The sequence below is a fragment of the Palaemon carinicauda genome, chromosome 42, assembly GCF_036898095.1.
Source record: "Palaemon carinicauda isolate YSFRI2023 chromosome 42, ASM3689809v2, whole genome shotgun sequence".
Classification (NCBI taxonomy): domain Eukaryota; kingdom Metazoa; phylum Arthropoda; class Malacostraca; order Decapoda; family Palaemonidae; genus Palaemon; species Palaemon carinicauda.
The window spans coordinates 14,234,091-14,251,749 of record NC_090766.1 but is presented as its reverse complement, the minus strand read 5'-3'; the positions used below and the strand labels follow the sequence as shown (position 1 = coordinate 14,251,749).

Below are 17,659 nucleotides of genomic sequence, written 5' to 3'. Positions count from 1 at the left end.
TTATCATTATTATTATTATTATCATTAAATGCAAAGCTACAACCCTAGTTGGAAAAGCAGGATGCCATACGCCCAGGGGGCCCCAACAGGGAAAATAGCCCAGTGAGGAAAGGAAACAAGGAAAAATAAAACATTTTAAGAATAGTAACATTAAAATAAATAATTCCTATATAAACTATAAAAACTTTAACAAAACAAGAGGAAGAGAAACTAGTTAGAATAGTGTGCCCGAGTGTACCCTCAAGCAAGAGAACTCTAACCAAAGACAGTGGAAGACCATGGTACAGAGGCAATGGCACTACCCAAGACCAGAGAACAATGGTTTGAATTTGGAGTGTCCTTCCAAAATCAAACCATTGTTCTCTAGTCTTGGGTAGTGCCATAACCTCTGTACCATGGCCTTCCACTGTCTTGAGGTAGAGTTCTCTTGTTTGTGGTGCACTCAGGTACACTATTCTATCTCATTTCTTTTCCTCTTGCTTGAAGTTTTTATAGTATATATATATAAAAGATCTAGTTTAATGTTGTTACTTTTCTTAAAATACTTTATTGTAATTTCTCATTGGTTCTCTTGTGCTTTATTTTTTACCTTGTTTCCTTTCCTCACTGGGCTATATTTTCCTGTTGGAACCATAGGGCTTGTAGCATCTTGCTTTTTCAATATGGGTTGTAGCTTAGCTCGTAATAATAATAATAATAATAATAATAATAATAATAATAATGATAATAATAATAAAGTTTCCTGTCCGAAAAACAACAACAACCACAAGGTCGATGAATAGAGTGTAATTCACACGAGTGTTTTTATTGCATACTTTGATTTCCGGGATCATTTTACTTATATTTTTCCCTTTGCGTATAGTTTCCATGAAAGACAAAACATGTATGAGTAAATAATGTGTAAGTGAATAGAGAGATTACAGAAAATGTGTTCTCGAATTTTATATCAGTTGAATAATTCACCATATTCATCCATATTGGATTTAACATGAAAATCCCGTCACGATGGTTTCGTTTTACACAACACACACATACACACACACACACACACACACACACACACACACACACATATATATATATATATATATATATATATATATATATATATATATCCATACATATAAATGCATGTACATACGTGTGTGTATATATATTGTATAAACACATTCATGTATATATGTGCATATATATATATATATATATATATATATGACTACATATGTACAAATTCAAATACACACACGCACGTAATACATATATATATACATATATATATATATATATATATATATATATATATATATATATATATATATATATATGTAATATATATATATATATATATATGTATATAATATGTATATATATATGTATATAATATGTATATATATATATATATATATATATATATATATATATATATATATGTGTGTGTGTGTGTGTGTGTGTGTGCATGTGTAGGCACGGGCATGTATACTTTCCAGCTCTTGTGAATAATAACGAATTGGTTTCGAACTATTTACACAATGATAAGAATATGTCTACATTCTGAAAGTGTTCTGGAGATTAAACCCTGACTTCCTGACCCTTCAGAAAAGTGACTCAAAGTTCTGGAAACACTTTGGTATCCATTTTTTTTTCCAGAATGTGAAAGGAGGAAAGACAGTCCAGAGACATAATTCCAGTTCTCACAGATTAATCCAATAAAATTGGCTCTGCAATATTAAGTTAATGCGATTTTCCAAAATGGCTCGAAATCAGAAAATAGAAAGAGCCAGATAGACTCTCAGAGGCAAGTTTCCAGGTCTGGCTAATTGGTTTTCCAGTTCTTTTCCGAATTACCAATTCGAAATCTCATTTTAACTTTCCCAGGAGAATTTCCGAGGTCGGCAACTTCCGTGTCTAAGTTTCGTGAGACCCAAATGCTTATGGACTGATAAATATCAATGGCATTGAAAATGACAGCTAATTAGTTAAGCTACCAACATAGTTCGAAAAGCAGGATGTTATTAGCACAACGGCTCCAACAGGGAAAATAGCTTAATGGGGAGAGGATATAAGCAAATGGATAGAATAGCGTGCCTTAGTGCACCCTCCAGCACGAGAACGCTAACCAAGGTCATTGGAAGACCATGGTATAGAGGCTATGGCACTACCCAAGACTAGAGAACAGTGGTTTGATTTTGGAGTGTTACAATAGCTGCTTACTTCTAAACGTCATCTGATAGATATTACCATTACAATAAAATAATGTGGTAATAGCTTCCTATCCATTAATAATGAGAAGAACAACGAAAACTATATACTACATTAAATCAAACACACGTATCTTGAATAATAATAGGAATTAATTCTCAGGCTTTAAGAGCTTGGAAGCTACGTAGCTCTGAGCGTGTCATTGCATCTGTCAACTTATTAAAGATTCTTTAACTTGTAATAAATGATTACTTATCACCTGCACTATGACGAAATAAAATTATTCCGTTGCACTGATGCCTCGTGACCTTCAACCCATGACATCTCTCTCTCTCTCTCTCTCTCTCTCTCTCCAAGACTGAAAGATGCAAAATACACCGGAAGATGCATTAGCAACTCTCTGGTGGATATACGAGGTGCCTCACACTGAGGGACCTGGGGGAACCCAAACATAGAATAAGGCAAGAAGGTAAGGTAAGGCGCTCTCTCTCTCTCTCTCTCTCTCTCTCTCTCTCTCTCTCTCTCTCTCTCTCTCTCTCCAAGACTGGAAGATGCAAAATACACCGGAAGATGCATTAGCAACTCTCTGGTGGATATACGAGGTGCCTCACACTGAGGGACCTGGGGGAACCCAAACATAGAATAAGGCAATAAGGTAAGGTAAGGCTCTCTCTCTCTCTCTCTCTCTCTCTCTCTCTCTCTCTCTCTCTCTCTCTCCCTGTATAACATTATAACGCACAGACACAGGTAAGTGGCAGGGTGGCTTAAATATAGTGATAGGAGAGAATCTAGTGATGTGGAATAGGAGAGAGAGAGAGAGAGAGATCTAGTGTAATCTTTATGCCAAATGTGTCAAAGAATTATACGAGGGATGAGTTGTCCTAGAAAAAAAAAAACAGAACAAAAATGTTGATGAATAAATGTATTTAAAAACAATAAGTCCAAGAATAGAATGACAGATGAAGATACTGTATTTTTGTATTCAGTGAATACTGAGGTAGAGGCTGCAGAGAAGATTTGCAATGATTTTGTAAAAAATAGAAAATAAAAATTCGCGCACCCATGATGTTATGACTACCTGTGTCTAAGAAAACAGTAAATGGCTTGTCTTGAGTTAAGAGGTTGTTTTTATTGGGCTGTGTGAACCGGTCACTAAGGAAGATAGAGTAATCATTTACTCTTAATGTAACATTTTAGTTTATGTGAAATACAGACATAAACACACATACACACACTCATATATATATATATATATATATATATATATATATATATATATATATATATATATTAGTGTACTCGACCCGCCAAAAATGCCGTATAGATATTTAAATAGATATGCACGCAAACGCATACACACAGATTCAAACATTCCTGTCCTCCTTTCTAACTACAATACGGTTACTCTCTCCCTCCTACCTTAGGCATTGGGGAGAGACCGAGTAATCATAGCTCTGGTAATGCCGCTCAGTGACATATATATATATATACATATATATATATATATATATATATATATACATATATATATACATATATATATGTGTGTGTATGTATGTATGTATATATATATATATATATATATATATATATATATAAAATGCATGTATATATATGTATATATGTATATATACATATATATATATATATATATATATATATATATATATAGAGCCAAACACTTACTCTTTTTTACATAGGGGAAATAAATGTGTGTATGTGTGTTTGTGGACTTTAGCGCACATACACACACACACATACACAAACACCGTGTTCCACTTTCCCGTGGGTTATCCGGCCATTTCCTCGTAATTGGTTCCAATTTAAAGCTTTAATCCAAATTGAAATTTGCATGATAGATGACAGGACGGACCAACTACAGACTACCACGTCACTTCGCCTGCCCTTCATACAAATCAGAGCATTTATTGTTAATTTGTTCTCTTCATTTATTTATTTCCTTATTTCCTTTCCTCACTGGGCTATTTTTCCCTGTTGGAGCCCCTGGGCTTATAGCATCTTGCTTTTCCAACTAGGGTTGTAGCTTGGATAGTAATAATAATAATAATAATAATTCTGTAGTCGACGCTATTCTTTTTTTCATTTTTTTTTTAATGGCATGACTCGCATAACCTTTTTTTTTCATGCGTCGACGGTATCATCATCATCATCATTTGAGAGCGTCATAGCCAAGGAAAGACATGACGTAATTCAGACGGAATTTTAACCATTTAGGCCTATGCAAATCCTGTTCCCGTTGTATGTGCAAGCTTTTAAATTGAGCAGTCTTTTAGGGGGAATAATTTGCAAATGGAATTTTACACGGTAGAGAATTTTTCCTAGCATTATGCCTACATTAAAGGGTCGGTTGCTTAATGCGCCTTCTCCAATACCTTCTGTCAGAGGCATCCCTTTCCACCAAACCTCTTCTCTCCATGTCATCCTTCACCTTATCTCGCCATCGAATTCTCTGCCTCCCTCTCGATCTTCTCCCCCTACAAGGTTCCCCTAAATCTTCCTCATCCCCTCCCCACAATCCATCCTCAACACGTGCCCACACCATCTCAGATATGACATGCATATCACTTCTGTAATCTTTAGTACACCTGCCATTATTCTTATTTAATCATTTTTCAGTCTTTCAAGCAGTCTTTTACACAATATTGAACGGTCATTTACAACAAAGTTCAAGTTTACAGAAAATGTTTCTATGTTGAACAGGCTGACATAAGTCTCTCTTTATAGTTTGTATATGAAAGACCTATTTTAATGTTTTGTCCTTAAAATAGTTTAAATTGATTGATCATTACTTCTCTTGTAGTTTATTTATTTCCTTATTTCCTTTCCTCACTAGGCCATTTTTCTCTGCTGATGAACTTGGGCTTATAGCTTCCGGATTTTTCATCTAAGGCTGTAGCTTAGCTAGTAATAATAATAATAATAATAATAATAATAATAATAAGAAGAAGAAGAAGAAGAAGAAGAAAGGGAAAGGATTAATTATAACAGAAGAATAACAAATATATAAAGATGAGTCAAAAGCATATCGTTAAAAGCAAATAAGAACGGCAATTTAAAGTTTAAAAAGTCTCCACATCGTGGGCGTTTTAAAGTAGCACTACGGTTATACAGGATGTTCAATCTTGCATGTCAATTGTGAATTCCTAGGCCATGTTCTTGGGATTACTAGTACATACCTCCACCAACATCCTCTATGAGAACATTGTTATTTTTAAACAACAAACTTTGTTACTTATCAGGATCCTAAATAATCCTTACTTGTCAAAAAAGGTGCAACCTCCAAATAAGATTTCCTTTGCCAAATCTACAGGAGAACTCTGACCCAAGGCAGTGGAAGACCATGGTACAGAGGCTCTGTACCATGGTCTTCCACTGTCTCGGGTTTGGAGATCTCTTGCTTGAGGGTACACTCGGGCACACTATTCTATCTGGTTTCTCTTCCTCTTGTTATTTTGAAGTTTATATATGAAATATTTATTTTAATGACATCATTGTTCTTAAACTTCTCTTGTAGTTTATTTCCTTATTTCCTTTCCTCACTGGGCTATTCTCCCTGTTGGAGCCCTTGGGCTTATCACATCCTGCCTTTCTAACAAGGGTTGTAGCTTAGCAAATAATAATAATAATAATAATAATAATAATAATAATAATAATGATAATAATAAATAGGTTATGTCACTACCCTACAATAGAGAACAATTGTTTTATTTAGTAGTGTGCTCCTATAAGAGCTGACTACCATATCAGTATTCGAGCCTCTTATCCTATTACTTAAAAGTTGCGAAAGCAGTATTGACGTCACATTTTTCTTTTATTTCGGTACAGGTGTAATCTATTTTACGTAGATATGACAACCGAGATATGCAAAATTCATAAACACGCTCACTCACTCGATAGGACAATTAACTCGTACAATACGTTGAGTGTGACTTTCTCGTTGTTATGCCAAAGAGCCGTGAAAACATGTTGACAATATCACTATTCAAATTTTATTACATGAATAAGATTTGTAAAATTAATGTCTAAGACAGTGGTTCCCAAACTACCTTACCTGACGCCCCCTTTTTGCTTCCAGTAGACTCGTACGCCTCCACTCCTCTCTTTTTTTTTTATATGAAATGATTCTTATATTCAATTCTTAACATTGTACAGGAAAACAGATTTCTGTTTGTATTACCTTTTATTAATGAAAGCCACTCAAACAAATAATAGTACATTCCAGTAACTAAAAATGAAACATTTGGTTCAAAGTGAGCGAAAAAAAAAATTTGAAAATTAGCAAATTGGCAAAATTGAGTTGCAATTTTAAGAATAGATAATTTGAAAACATGCCATATAATATTTGGAAATACTTATGAGACTAAGGCACAATTTCTGGTCAAATTTTTTGAGATGGATGCTGCTGTTCTTTTAATGATTTTATTCTATTAAACAAGTAATTTCGAGCAGATGACTTCACGGCCCCCTTGTATCGTCCTCACGCCCCCCTAGTGGGGCGCACCCCCCCCCTCCCCAGTTTGGGAACCACTGGTCTAAGACAACAGAGAAGGGCAAAATAAATTACATTCTTATAACCGATACCACATTCCGAGAGTGACTGATCAGAAGCGAGATGAGGAAAAAAAAAAAAGAAGCATAGAATTAGGCTATGCACAATCAATATTAAATAAAATTTGCTATGCCTTTAAATTTCATCATTATTCAAGTTCCTTCTGTATAGAGAATAACGATATTTAATCCTAGATTTTACGACAAATCTAAAACTAGTCATTAAATCAACGCATTCAAAATCAAGCTCCTCTAAAATAAAATATACATTAATGTAAAAAAATGTAAGTTAATCGTTCATTCTAGGTGATGGAATCAAACAGACGAGAGAGAGAGAGAGAGAGAGAGAGAGAGAGAGAGAGAGAGAGAGAGAGAGAGAGAGAGAGAGTCAATGATTTCAAACCCATGAAGTCTTTTATGTTTTCATGACATCATCCAAATCACCATAGCCTGGAAACAAGATTACTCTTATGTGTTATAAGACGGTTTCACGAGAGAGAGAGAGAGAGAGAGAGAGAGAGAGAGAGAGAGAGAGAGAGAGAGAGAGAGAGAGAGAGAGAGAGTCGATGATTTCAAACCCATGAAGTCTTTTATGTTTTCATGACATCATCCAAATCACCATAGCCTGGAAACAAGATTACTCTTCTGTGTTATAAGACAGTTTCACGAGAGAGAGAGAGAGAGAGAGAGAGAGAGAGAGAGAGAGAGAGAGAGAGAGAGAGAGAGAGATTTCATAAAATCCAGTGCCCTGCCAATACACCCGAAATGGAAATCGTCTAAGGTTAATGTTAAAATATATTATTTTAAGATCAATAATTACCTTTTAATTCATTCCACCAGTCGGAAGGTGGATAACCTCCTGGAGGTCTCACATGTGTGGCTTTGACCATTATCTGCATTAAATATTGAGAAGAATAATGTCAGTTCTAACAATAGTGTCCAATTGAGTTGGTATTCCGCGCGAAATCAAGGGGAGAGAGAGAGAGAGAGAGAGAGAGAGAGAGAGAGAGAGAGAGAGAGAGAGAGAGAGAGACTGATTGATTGATTGATTTAAAGTTTTCAGGCATCCTGACATCTAAGGTCATTGACGCCGGAGAGAGAGAGAGAGAGAGAGAGAGAGAGAGAGAGAGAGGATAGTAGCTTAATTTCATCTACATAATTCGTTAACTTTTGTGGGCACAATTGGAGAACTGGAAATAACATGAAAGTAATTTAAATTCAAGTAATCTATTGTCATAAAGTTGATCAATAAATGATGCTCGCTGACATATTTGGGGGGGGGGGTTTAAGGGTGGTGAAGAGCATGGGAACATAGAAGAAGGAAGAAAAGGACACATTTTATGGGTTAAATGAATGTCTGAAATTTCTCAATTCACCAAATGAGAGCCATCTTTCTTGCATCTTTCAAGGCGATGTAGCGAGAGCGTTTGTTTTACGACATTTCTTTGAGTGTCTTTTAAGATAGTGCTCAAATGTTCAAATAAAAGTATTATGAAACTAGATTTTGAAGCTAACTCAAAAAGAGATGAAAATACAGCAATGGTAATAATAGCAGATTTTATTTCAAGTATCTGGATGGCAAGACAATTGGGAATAAGTGCTGAACAGCAAATTATTAAGTGTATAAAGATTAAACTGTTAAATACATTTAATGGCAATATTATTGGATATAAGAATCATGTTAAAAATATTTTCACAAATCAGTATGTTTCTAACTTAAAAACATATTTAGAAAAATAATAAAATAAAAATTTAATTTTATCATATATTAGATGTTATAATGTAAATTATATATAAAAATGTAAAATATAATTTGTTAAGGAAATATTTCTTTATAAAAGGAAAAAAAATGTATGTTAAGAAAATGTAATTGTATTTTCATAATAAAAGATAAAAAAAAGTATAAAATTCTATTTATTGATGTTCGGTAATGCTTATCACACCCGCACTCACGCTCACGCCCAAGTCACGGTCAAGCTCTCACTCAGCTCATTTTACAGGTGTGTTCACATATGCCGCTCAAGCTCTCCTGAGCTCAGTTTGTTTTGTGTTGCCATTGGTGCACCATGTGTGATTTCTCGGCTCTAGAATTAGCGGGTATAGCCATAGCGCTGGATGAGGAAGAGGGAGAGAGAAAAAGGAGGAGATTTTGGGTGCATCCTAGACTAGTGAAGAGTGAAGGAGAATATAACACTTTATATCCCCATCTTATAGATGACGAAGAAAAATTCTTTAATTATTTCCGCATGCCAAAAGGGACATTCGAGTATATCTTGTCCAAAATTGGATCAGATATAATGAAGGAAGACACCTATTTCAGAGAATCGATATCTTCAAGAGAAAGATTGGCTGTATGTTTAAGGTAAAAAAACTCACAAAATCAATTAATGAATTTATTATCAAATATAATTATATTCGCAAATGCTATGCAAATATTCTGTCCATCTCTGGACTCGGTATAGAGCTAAATAAAAAACGAACCTTCCTGTTTGAACTGAAAGTAGAAGTTTGCTTAATAAGCAAAAAAGTTCCATATACTGTAAAAAAGAAATTACTCTACCAAAAAAAAAAAAAAAAAAGGAAAAGTCCAAAAATTCAAAAAAAGTCTACATTTAATATGCATTATAATTTCCTTGCTCCAAGATGGGATAGGGCCTTTCGGTTGTTTCCACAGGAGACAAAATTGCGAGATTTTCATACATGGCAGAGTCATTGGTTCACAAATGAAGAATTTGAAGATGAAGAATTTGAAGCAAGAGCAGGGGACACCGAAAGAATGTACTCTTGATTAACATATTGAGCTTCAATCTCAGTGATGATTCCAAATACCTTTGTTTTTGCGAGAAGTTGATCTTTGCAGTTAAATTTTTTTACTGTTGATGCCATTGACTGGAAAAATGTGTCAATAGGGTCTGAAGAAGTAGATTGCTTATTTTCAAGAATATAACTCATCAATGTTGCCGAAGCACTGGGTGCTGGATGTAGTTTTCGCTTCCGCGGACGGGGTTGAGAATACGCCTTTTCTGAAATTGCTGGTGTCTGAACAATCTCGTCAACTTGCGACTTTTCAGGAACCTGCACATTGCAACCTTCGCTTTCATCAGCGACTTCTTCCATGTCATCTACCGTTGTTTCATACATATCTGCCTCCTTTGATGGTGTCGAACGTATCCGCGTTCTGTCCTTAGAGAGAGAGCGAAGAAACCCCATTTGCTCTTCATATTTCCATTTCACTGTTGAACTTGCGCCTTGCCCACTCTTTGTACACTTGCCAATAACTTTCCGATATTGCGAACGTAGAGATTCCCAGCGCTCTTTGCACCCTGATAATCAAAGAAATAATATTTTATTATAGTTTTATTTTATTATAGTATATACTTATTTAATAGTTCAATAATAACTTTTTGTCTTTTCAGGTTTTTAACTACAGGAGATTCCTATAGATCATTGGCCTACAGCTATCGTCTCGGACATTCAACCGTTCAGGGCATTGTTGTGCAAGTGTGTGCCGCGATAGTCAAAAACCTAATGGAAGAAGCTATACCAGTACCCAGCGAACAAGACTGGAAGAAAATTGCAGACCAATATTGGACAAATTTGGACTTCCCAAACTGTATAGGAGCATTGGATGGGAAACATGTAGAAATTGAATCCCCAGCTAATAGTGGTTCACTATATTCTAGCTATAAAAAGACCTTTTCAGTTGTATTATTAGCTTTAGTTGATGCTAATTACAGGTTTATATGGATTGATGTGGGATCCTATGGTGAAAATAGCGACCTTGGAATTTTTTCTACCTCAAGCCTTTGCAAGAACCTAGAGGAGAACAAACTGAATGTTCCGAATGATGTTGCACTTCCTGGCACTGATATTTTTGCACCATATGTTATCGTTGGCGATGAGGCTTTTCCTCTCAAGAGAAATTTAATGCGCCCATACCCCGCTTCTCAAACTGAACATGATGAGCACAAGAGGATCTTTAATTTTAGGTTATCTCGTGCAAGAAGCATGGTAGAATGTGTATTTGGTCTACTTGTTCAAACTTTCAGGCTGTATTTAAGAAAACTCAAAGCTACTCCTTGTAATGCTAATGCAATGATAACAGCAACTTGTATACTTCATAACCTAATACGTCCAAGTAATGTTTTACAGCCAGGTACTAGGGACATGCCTTCTGCAAATCAAGTAAATTTACGTCCAATGACAGGAAGAGGTGGAAAGGCCACTAGGGAAGCTTTTGCTGTGAGAGAAACACTGAAAAACTATTTCATATCACGTCCTGGTTCAGTTGATGGGCAAAATCAGAAAATTTGAACATTTATAAATTCGCAGTGCTTACCTTCACAACCTAATTGTTTGTTTATTTCGCTCCAGCTTTTTCTTTTAACATTAACATTGCTGTAGAGGGGTGACGCCAGGTCATACAATTCAGGTTTTGATTTGACAATTTCGATGAGCATTTCATCTGTCATGAAACAAAGTTATAATTAGTTTCTGGAACCATTTATTTTTATTCTTTATTTATTATCATAATACGATATGTAATAGTAAGGAAAATTCAATTTAATTAATATTCTGTATTCTCTCTCTAGTTTACTACCTTTACATAAAACATGTGTCATGTATTCATAGCCTTAAAATAAATATAGCATAATTTGTTTGTTTTCTTTATTCACTTGTTTACCAACCTTTTGAATTGTCCCATTGTTTTTTGCTTTGTTGACTCATCCCTGCAATGTTTAAATGAAAGAACAACTCTCATTCACTTCCTGCCCACACAAGAGCTGACCGCGACTGTAAAATGTCTTCACACCTTACACTCAAGCTCTCGATCTTGCTCTCGCTCAAGTTTGACCACGTTCAAAATATCTTTTGCTTTGAGCGTGAGCTTGACTGTGACCGTGACTGGAGTTGAGCGAAAATGATGGACTGGATGGTTTGAATACTCTGCCTGTTTTTCAAACTTGAGCGAGAGTTATACCCGCTAATTCTAGAGCCGAAAAATCGCACGTGGTTCACCAATGCCAACACAAAACAAACTGAGCTCAGGAGAGCTTGACGGCATATGTGAACACACCGATAAAATGAGCTGAGTGAGAGCTTGACCGTGACTTGGGCGTGAGCGTGAGTGTCGGGTGTGAATCAGCCCTTACTATTCTATGTAATATATATATATATATGTTGTCTTATTTTGGTTGTGTATGATGAATATTGCGTTCCCGTATATATAGGACTATGCGTTGCGGTGAGATAGTTTGCTACTATACATTAACTATAGTAGCCACTGTATTGATTGTTCGTTATTTATATGCTGTTTGGGTCAGTAAGAAGAAACGATATACGGAAGAGGAAACAGATGCCTTTCTTAAGAGTAAATTTCAATATGATCGGTGGCTTTTGAAAAATATCTTTAAAGAAAGAATGAATAAAATGTTCACCAAAAAGTATAAAAATTATTGTTTTTGAGTGACTAAAAATTAAAATCAAGATGTGTGATGTTGTAAATTGTTAAATTAGATGGATTTGTTTACAGAAAAATGCAATTAAATGTGTTTATACTGTAAATATTGTGATTGTAAAGAATATGTAATTTAACTTTTTAATAAAAAGATAAAAAAAAAACTATACATTAACGGTTTGAGTCAAAAGTTCAGTTGATTATTTGAGTATTAATATTCGACGATGTTTATATATTTTTTGTTGACCAGGCGGACACTAGTCTTTTTATAGTTTATATATGACATATTTGTTTTTGACGTTGTTAATAGTTTATATATGACATGTCTGTTTTGACGTTGTTACTTTTTTAGAATGATTTATTGTTAATTTGTTCTCTTCAGTTATTTATCTCCTAATTTCCTTTCCTCACTGGGCTATTTTTCCCTATTGGAGCCCCTGGTCTTATAGCATCTTGCTTTTCCAATTAGGGTTGTAGCTTGGATAGTAATAATAATAATAATTCATATCTAATTTTATTACATGGGACGTGATGCATGCATGCCAGGATATAATGGGATTATTGAAGGGAAACTTCACAAAGACGTATCCGATGCCTGGTAAAATTGAAGCTGCGCACTTACCGACGTCATCTCCGATAAATAAACCACCTGGGTTTATTTATCGGAGTTGACGTCGTGAAGATTTAAGAAGCAACCTATATGCCCGCGATTTTTTAGCAGGAGTGTGGTATGGGTGATCTATAGGACTGTTAACGGATGACCTAAATCTACTTATATTCATAAGAAATAAAATGTTAAAAAAAAAAAATTTAATAAGAAATACTTTAAAAAAAAGAATTAAATAAGATATTTACAAAAGAGTACATTTATGACAATTACTTAAATATGTAACATAATTATAAGTTAAGAACGTTTGTACAATAAAATCTATTGCATATTATATATTTATTAATTGATTTAATTTGTATTGAACTGATTTATAACTATGTAAAACAATGTAGTTCATATCAGTATTTTGTAAGGAATAATTACGTATATAATGTAAATTGCTAAGATGTAATTGTATTTCTATAATAAAAGATAAAAAAAAATTATAGCCCCAAGTAAGCGGAAACGCATCATATTTCTCATACACAACAGAATATATTACAAAGAATATTGATACTCCCAAATGATCTACCTTCTACTAAAACCGTTAATATATAGAAGCAAACTATTTCCCCGCAACGCATAGTCCCACGTAAGCAAGAGCGCAATATTCCTCACAACCGAATATATTACAAAGAATATTGATACTCCAAATGATCTACCTTCTACTAAAACCGTCTTTTTATAGTTTAATTATGACATATTTGTTTTTGATGCTGTTAATAGTTTATATATGACATGTCTGTTTTGACGTTGTTACTTATTTTAGAATGATTTATTATTAATTTGTTCTCTTCATTTATTAATTTCCTTATTTCTTTTCCTCACTGGGCTATTTTTCCCTGTTGGAGCCCCTGGGCTTATAGCATCATGCTTTTCCAACTAGGGTTGTAGCTTGGATAGTAATAAAAATAATAATAATAGAAGCAAACTATTTCCCCGCAACGCATAGTCCCACGTAAGCAAGAGCGGCAATATTCCTCAAACACTGTTAAAGAGGAACAGTTAGGCCAAACCTCCAACTCGTCTCCTCTGTCATGCATGAAGATCATCGCCGGCCACCGGATTCCTCCAGTCTTCTTGGGTGTGATGTTGCTGTTGATTGATTTTCTTCTCGTTTGTCGAGGCGACGCTGCTGTTCATGAAGAGCCAAACTTTAGGTCGTCTCAGTTTCGAACTACCATATTGTTGCAGATGATGATGATGCTCTGCTCGTTGAAGAGAAAGGGTCATGCTACTTTAAGGTGTCATGCACCCTCCTCGTTGCCTTACTTTTTTTATAATGATTTATTGCTGCGTATGTCGATAGAACGCACTCTCGCGGAAAATTAAACTGCGAATTTGCCGACGAATTCTAGGTTATATATAATGAACCAAGTTTGGTCGGTAGGTTCCAGCTCATTACTTCTCTTGTGGTTTATCTATTTACTTATTTCCTTTCCTTACTGGGCTATTTCTTCCTGTTAGCCCTGGGGCTTACAACATCCTGGTTTTCCAACTAGAGTTGAAGCTTAGCTAATAATAATAATAATAATAATAATAATAATAATAATGTCCTTGTATGTTAATAAACTATATAATTTTTGTTCATATATGCTATTACCTTCGACCCTTTTTCACATGTATGAATTATGTTTTGTTTAAGCAAATTCCACTTAATGCTTCTAAATGAACAACAACAACAACAAAAACAACAACAGCAACAATAATAATAATAATAATAATAATAATACTATACTTCATTCTAAATGTCAACCCACCAAACTGGTTATCATTGCTTGCCGCTTGTCATTTCTAGTGTTTAAAATCAATTTAATTTCTTGCCTAAACCAATAAAATCATTAAACAATCAGCCTTCAAGAAATTGTTATAAATCACTATCGTAACTAATTATTTGTTAATATGGGATATCAAGTCATGAGTATAGATAAAGTGTTTTTGGTTGTGTGTGAGAGAGAGAGAGAGAGAGAGAGAGAGAGAGAGAGAGAGAGAGAGAGTTGATGACTGCAGTGGCTTTCTGTCTGTTTAAAGGAAGACAGGGGAGACGTAATCTTGAGACTGGAATAGCTAATCAACTGGTAGGAAGCGATTTCATGGAGGGAATATATAATCTGATTGGAGAGAGAGAGAGAGAGAGAGAGAGAGAGAGAGAGAGAGTGAATAACTAAATCTCCATTAGGAAGCATGTAATGTCAACATGGGAAGTCTAAAGAATCCTCGTTTAGAGAGAGAGAGAGAGAGAGAGAGAGAGAGAGAGAGAGAGAGAGAGAGTGAATAACTAAATCTCCATTAGGAAGCATGTAATGTCAACATGGGAAGTCTAAAGAATCCTCGTTTAGAGAGAGAGAGAGAGAGAGAGAGAGAGAGAGAGAGAGAGAGAGAGAGAGAGAGAGAAGGTTATAACCTCCTTGGTTATAACGGTGTTAAGAATGGAGAAAGAGGGTAGGGGTGCGGAGGGAGTGGAACCAGGAAAGAGAGTTGGTGGCGCGACTGCGGTCTGGTTTCTTCGGCGAAGTGCGGCAGAGAGAGAGAGAGAGAGAGAGAGAGAGAGAGAGAGTAGGAGGTTCTGGGCTGTAGGGTTTGGGGTGGCAGGGAATGAGAGACGGAGAGGGATGGAAGGAGTTGGCCTAACCTTTTTTAATGCTGCTAGAGCGAGTGTCGTTGCCTCTAGGCTAAATATGACAGTGATCGGGTTACGAGTCTGGCCATGAAGGTAAACAAATGGAGCTTGAAATACTGCTGCTTGCTTTAACGATATGGTAAAAGCCCTCAAACGCTGTCTTTATACAAGACGCTGGAGAGAAGGAAAGCTGTTATTTACTTACCATTGAGTTAGGGGGCTCTCTCTCTCTCTCTCTCTCTCTCTCTCATACACAGGTGGTTTCGGGCACTCGTGATTATGTGACTATTTATAATGTATACAAATGACAAATATGATATAATTATATGGCCACATCAAAGAAGTTCATGTTAGCAATGGATGAACAAAAAATAAATTTTTCTCTCTACAATGTTTCACATCTAGTTTTTTTTTCATTCTTTTTATGCCATCGACTGTAAAAAGAAACCTACACCCCACACCCACAGAGAGAGCGAGAGAGAGAGAGAGAGAGAGAGAGAGAGAGAGAGAGAGAGATGTTAAGTCCCTCATTAAAAGATGTAGAACATCAAGGTTAAAACAATTCATAAAAATCTACGCTTTAGATCAATGGCATTCTTTGAGCAATTAATGTTGAGAGAGAGAGAGAGAGAGAGAGAGAGAGAGAGAGAGAGAGAGAGAGAGAGAGAGAATGTTAAGTTCCTCAGTAATAGATGCAGAACATCAAGGTTAAAAAAGTACACAAAAATCTTCTATATACATCAATGGCATTCTTTGAGCAATTAAGTGAGAGAGAGAGAGAGAGAGAGAGAGAGAGAGAGAGAGAGGGGGGGGGGAGAGAGAGAGAGAGAGTCTAATGCGACCTTTTCATAATATAGCCATCGCAAATGGTTCTATGGAACGTTGTGACCGACCTTTCTATTGCACAAATATGGTTAACGAATAAGTGGCTTTAAAAGGAGGTTTTCATTACTTTCATTCAAGGTGGTTCATTATACTGACCCAAATTTTTTGGTCTCGTTTATTGAGCTTACTATATATATATATATATATATATATATATATATATATATATATATATATATATATATATATACAAGAGCAACGGTTTCTATTATCATTATTATTATTATTGTTAGCTAAGCTACAACCCTAGTTATAAAAGCAGATTGTTTATAAGCCCTAGGGCCCAAACAGGGAAAACAGCCCAGTGAGAAAAGGAAATAAAGAAACAGTAAGTATAGTGTGACTGAGTGTACCTTCAAGCAAGAGAACTCTAACCAACGACAATGGAAGACCATGGTACAGAGGTTATTGGCACTACCCAAGACTAGAGAACAATGGTTTGATTTTTTTTCTTTAACGAAACAATACGGTTTCAAATGTTAGTAGCAATCTAGTACTTTTTTCCGAGGGGCATATTACATTTCAGCGCATTCAGGGTAAGTGTTATGATTGCGGTCTGAAATTTATCACAGTGGCTCGCCTCTTTTCCACTTTTTTTACTTAAGCCATTTATTTTAAACCACCCTACTTTCGAACACCAAGCCAGTTCACAGCTTATATTATTATTATTATTATTATTATTATTATTATTATTATTATTATTATTATTATTATTAGCTAAGCTACATCCCTACTTGGAAAAGCAAGATGCTATAACCCTAAGGGCTCCAACAAGGAAAAATAGACCGGTGAGGAAAGGAAATATGGAAATAAATAAACGAAATAAGAAGTAATGAACAATTAAAATAAAACATATTAAAAACAATAACAACATGAAAACATAAGATGGATTCACGTGAATTAAGATTCATTAGTTTGAATAGTTTTCTCTTTTTTAGTCTAAAATTGACAGCATGGAATTCTCACAATCAGAAATCGAGAAAGGAAAGACAATCTTGATTCACGGTGGATAGAAGATCGAGAGAATTCTTAAATCGTCAGAAATTTCATGGCATTGTGCAGTGCAAACCTGTAAAGGGCTAAAGAACCGATGATAGCTCATTGGTAAATTTATTCACTCACATGAGATGGAAAGTTAAAAAGTTGGACTTCAAGCTATCAGAGCATCTGTGAAGAGGAAAACGTTTGACGATATTAGCACGAGACCCATGAAAGTAGTTCAGAGGGAATTACAATGTGTTGATGAAGACCAGGAAGAAATACATCTGAAAAATTTAAC

At 35.2% G+C, this 17,659-nt stretch overlaps 1 protein-coding gene across 1 annotated transcript; it reads right to left on the bottom strand.

Annotated features, from left to right (window-relative positions):
• Nucleotides 1-9,362: 9,362 nt before the first annotated feature.
• Nucleotides 9,363-11,791, bottom strand: LOC137632898 (uncharacterized). The gene is made up of 3 exons (XM_068364992.1): nucleotides 11,457-11,791; nucleotides 11,108-11,233; nucleotides 9,363-10,091 (listed from the first exon to the last, which is right to left on the bottom strand). The coding sequence occupies exons 1-3, from the start codon at nucleotides 11,494-11,496 to the stop codon at nucleotides 9,478-9,480; spliced, it is 780 nt and encodes a 259-aa protein (XP_068221093.1). The 5' UTR covers nucleotides 11,497-11,791; the 3' UTR covers nucleotides 9,363-9,477.
• Between the last annotated feature and the right edge of the window lie 5,868 nt (nucleotides 11,792-17,659).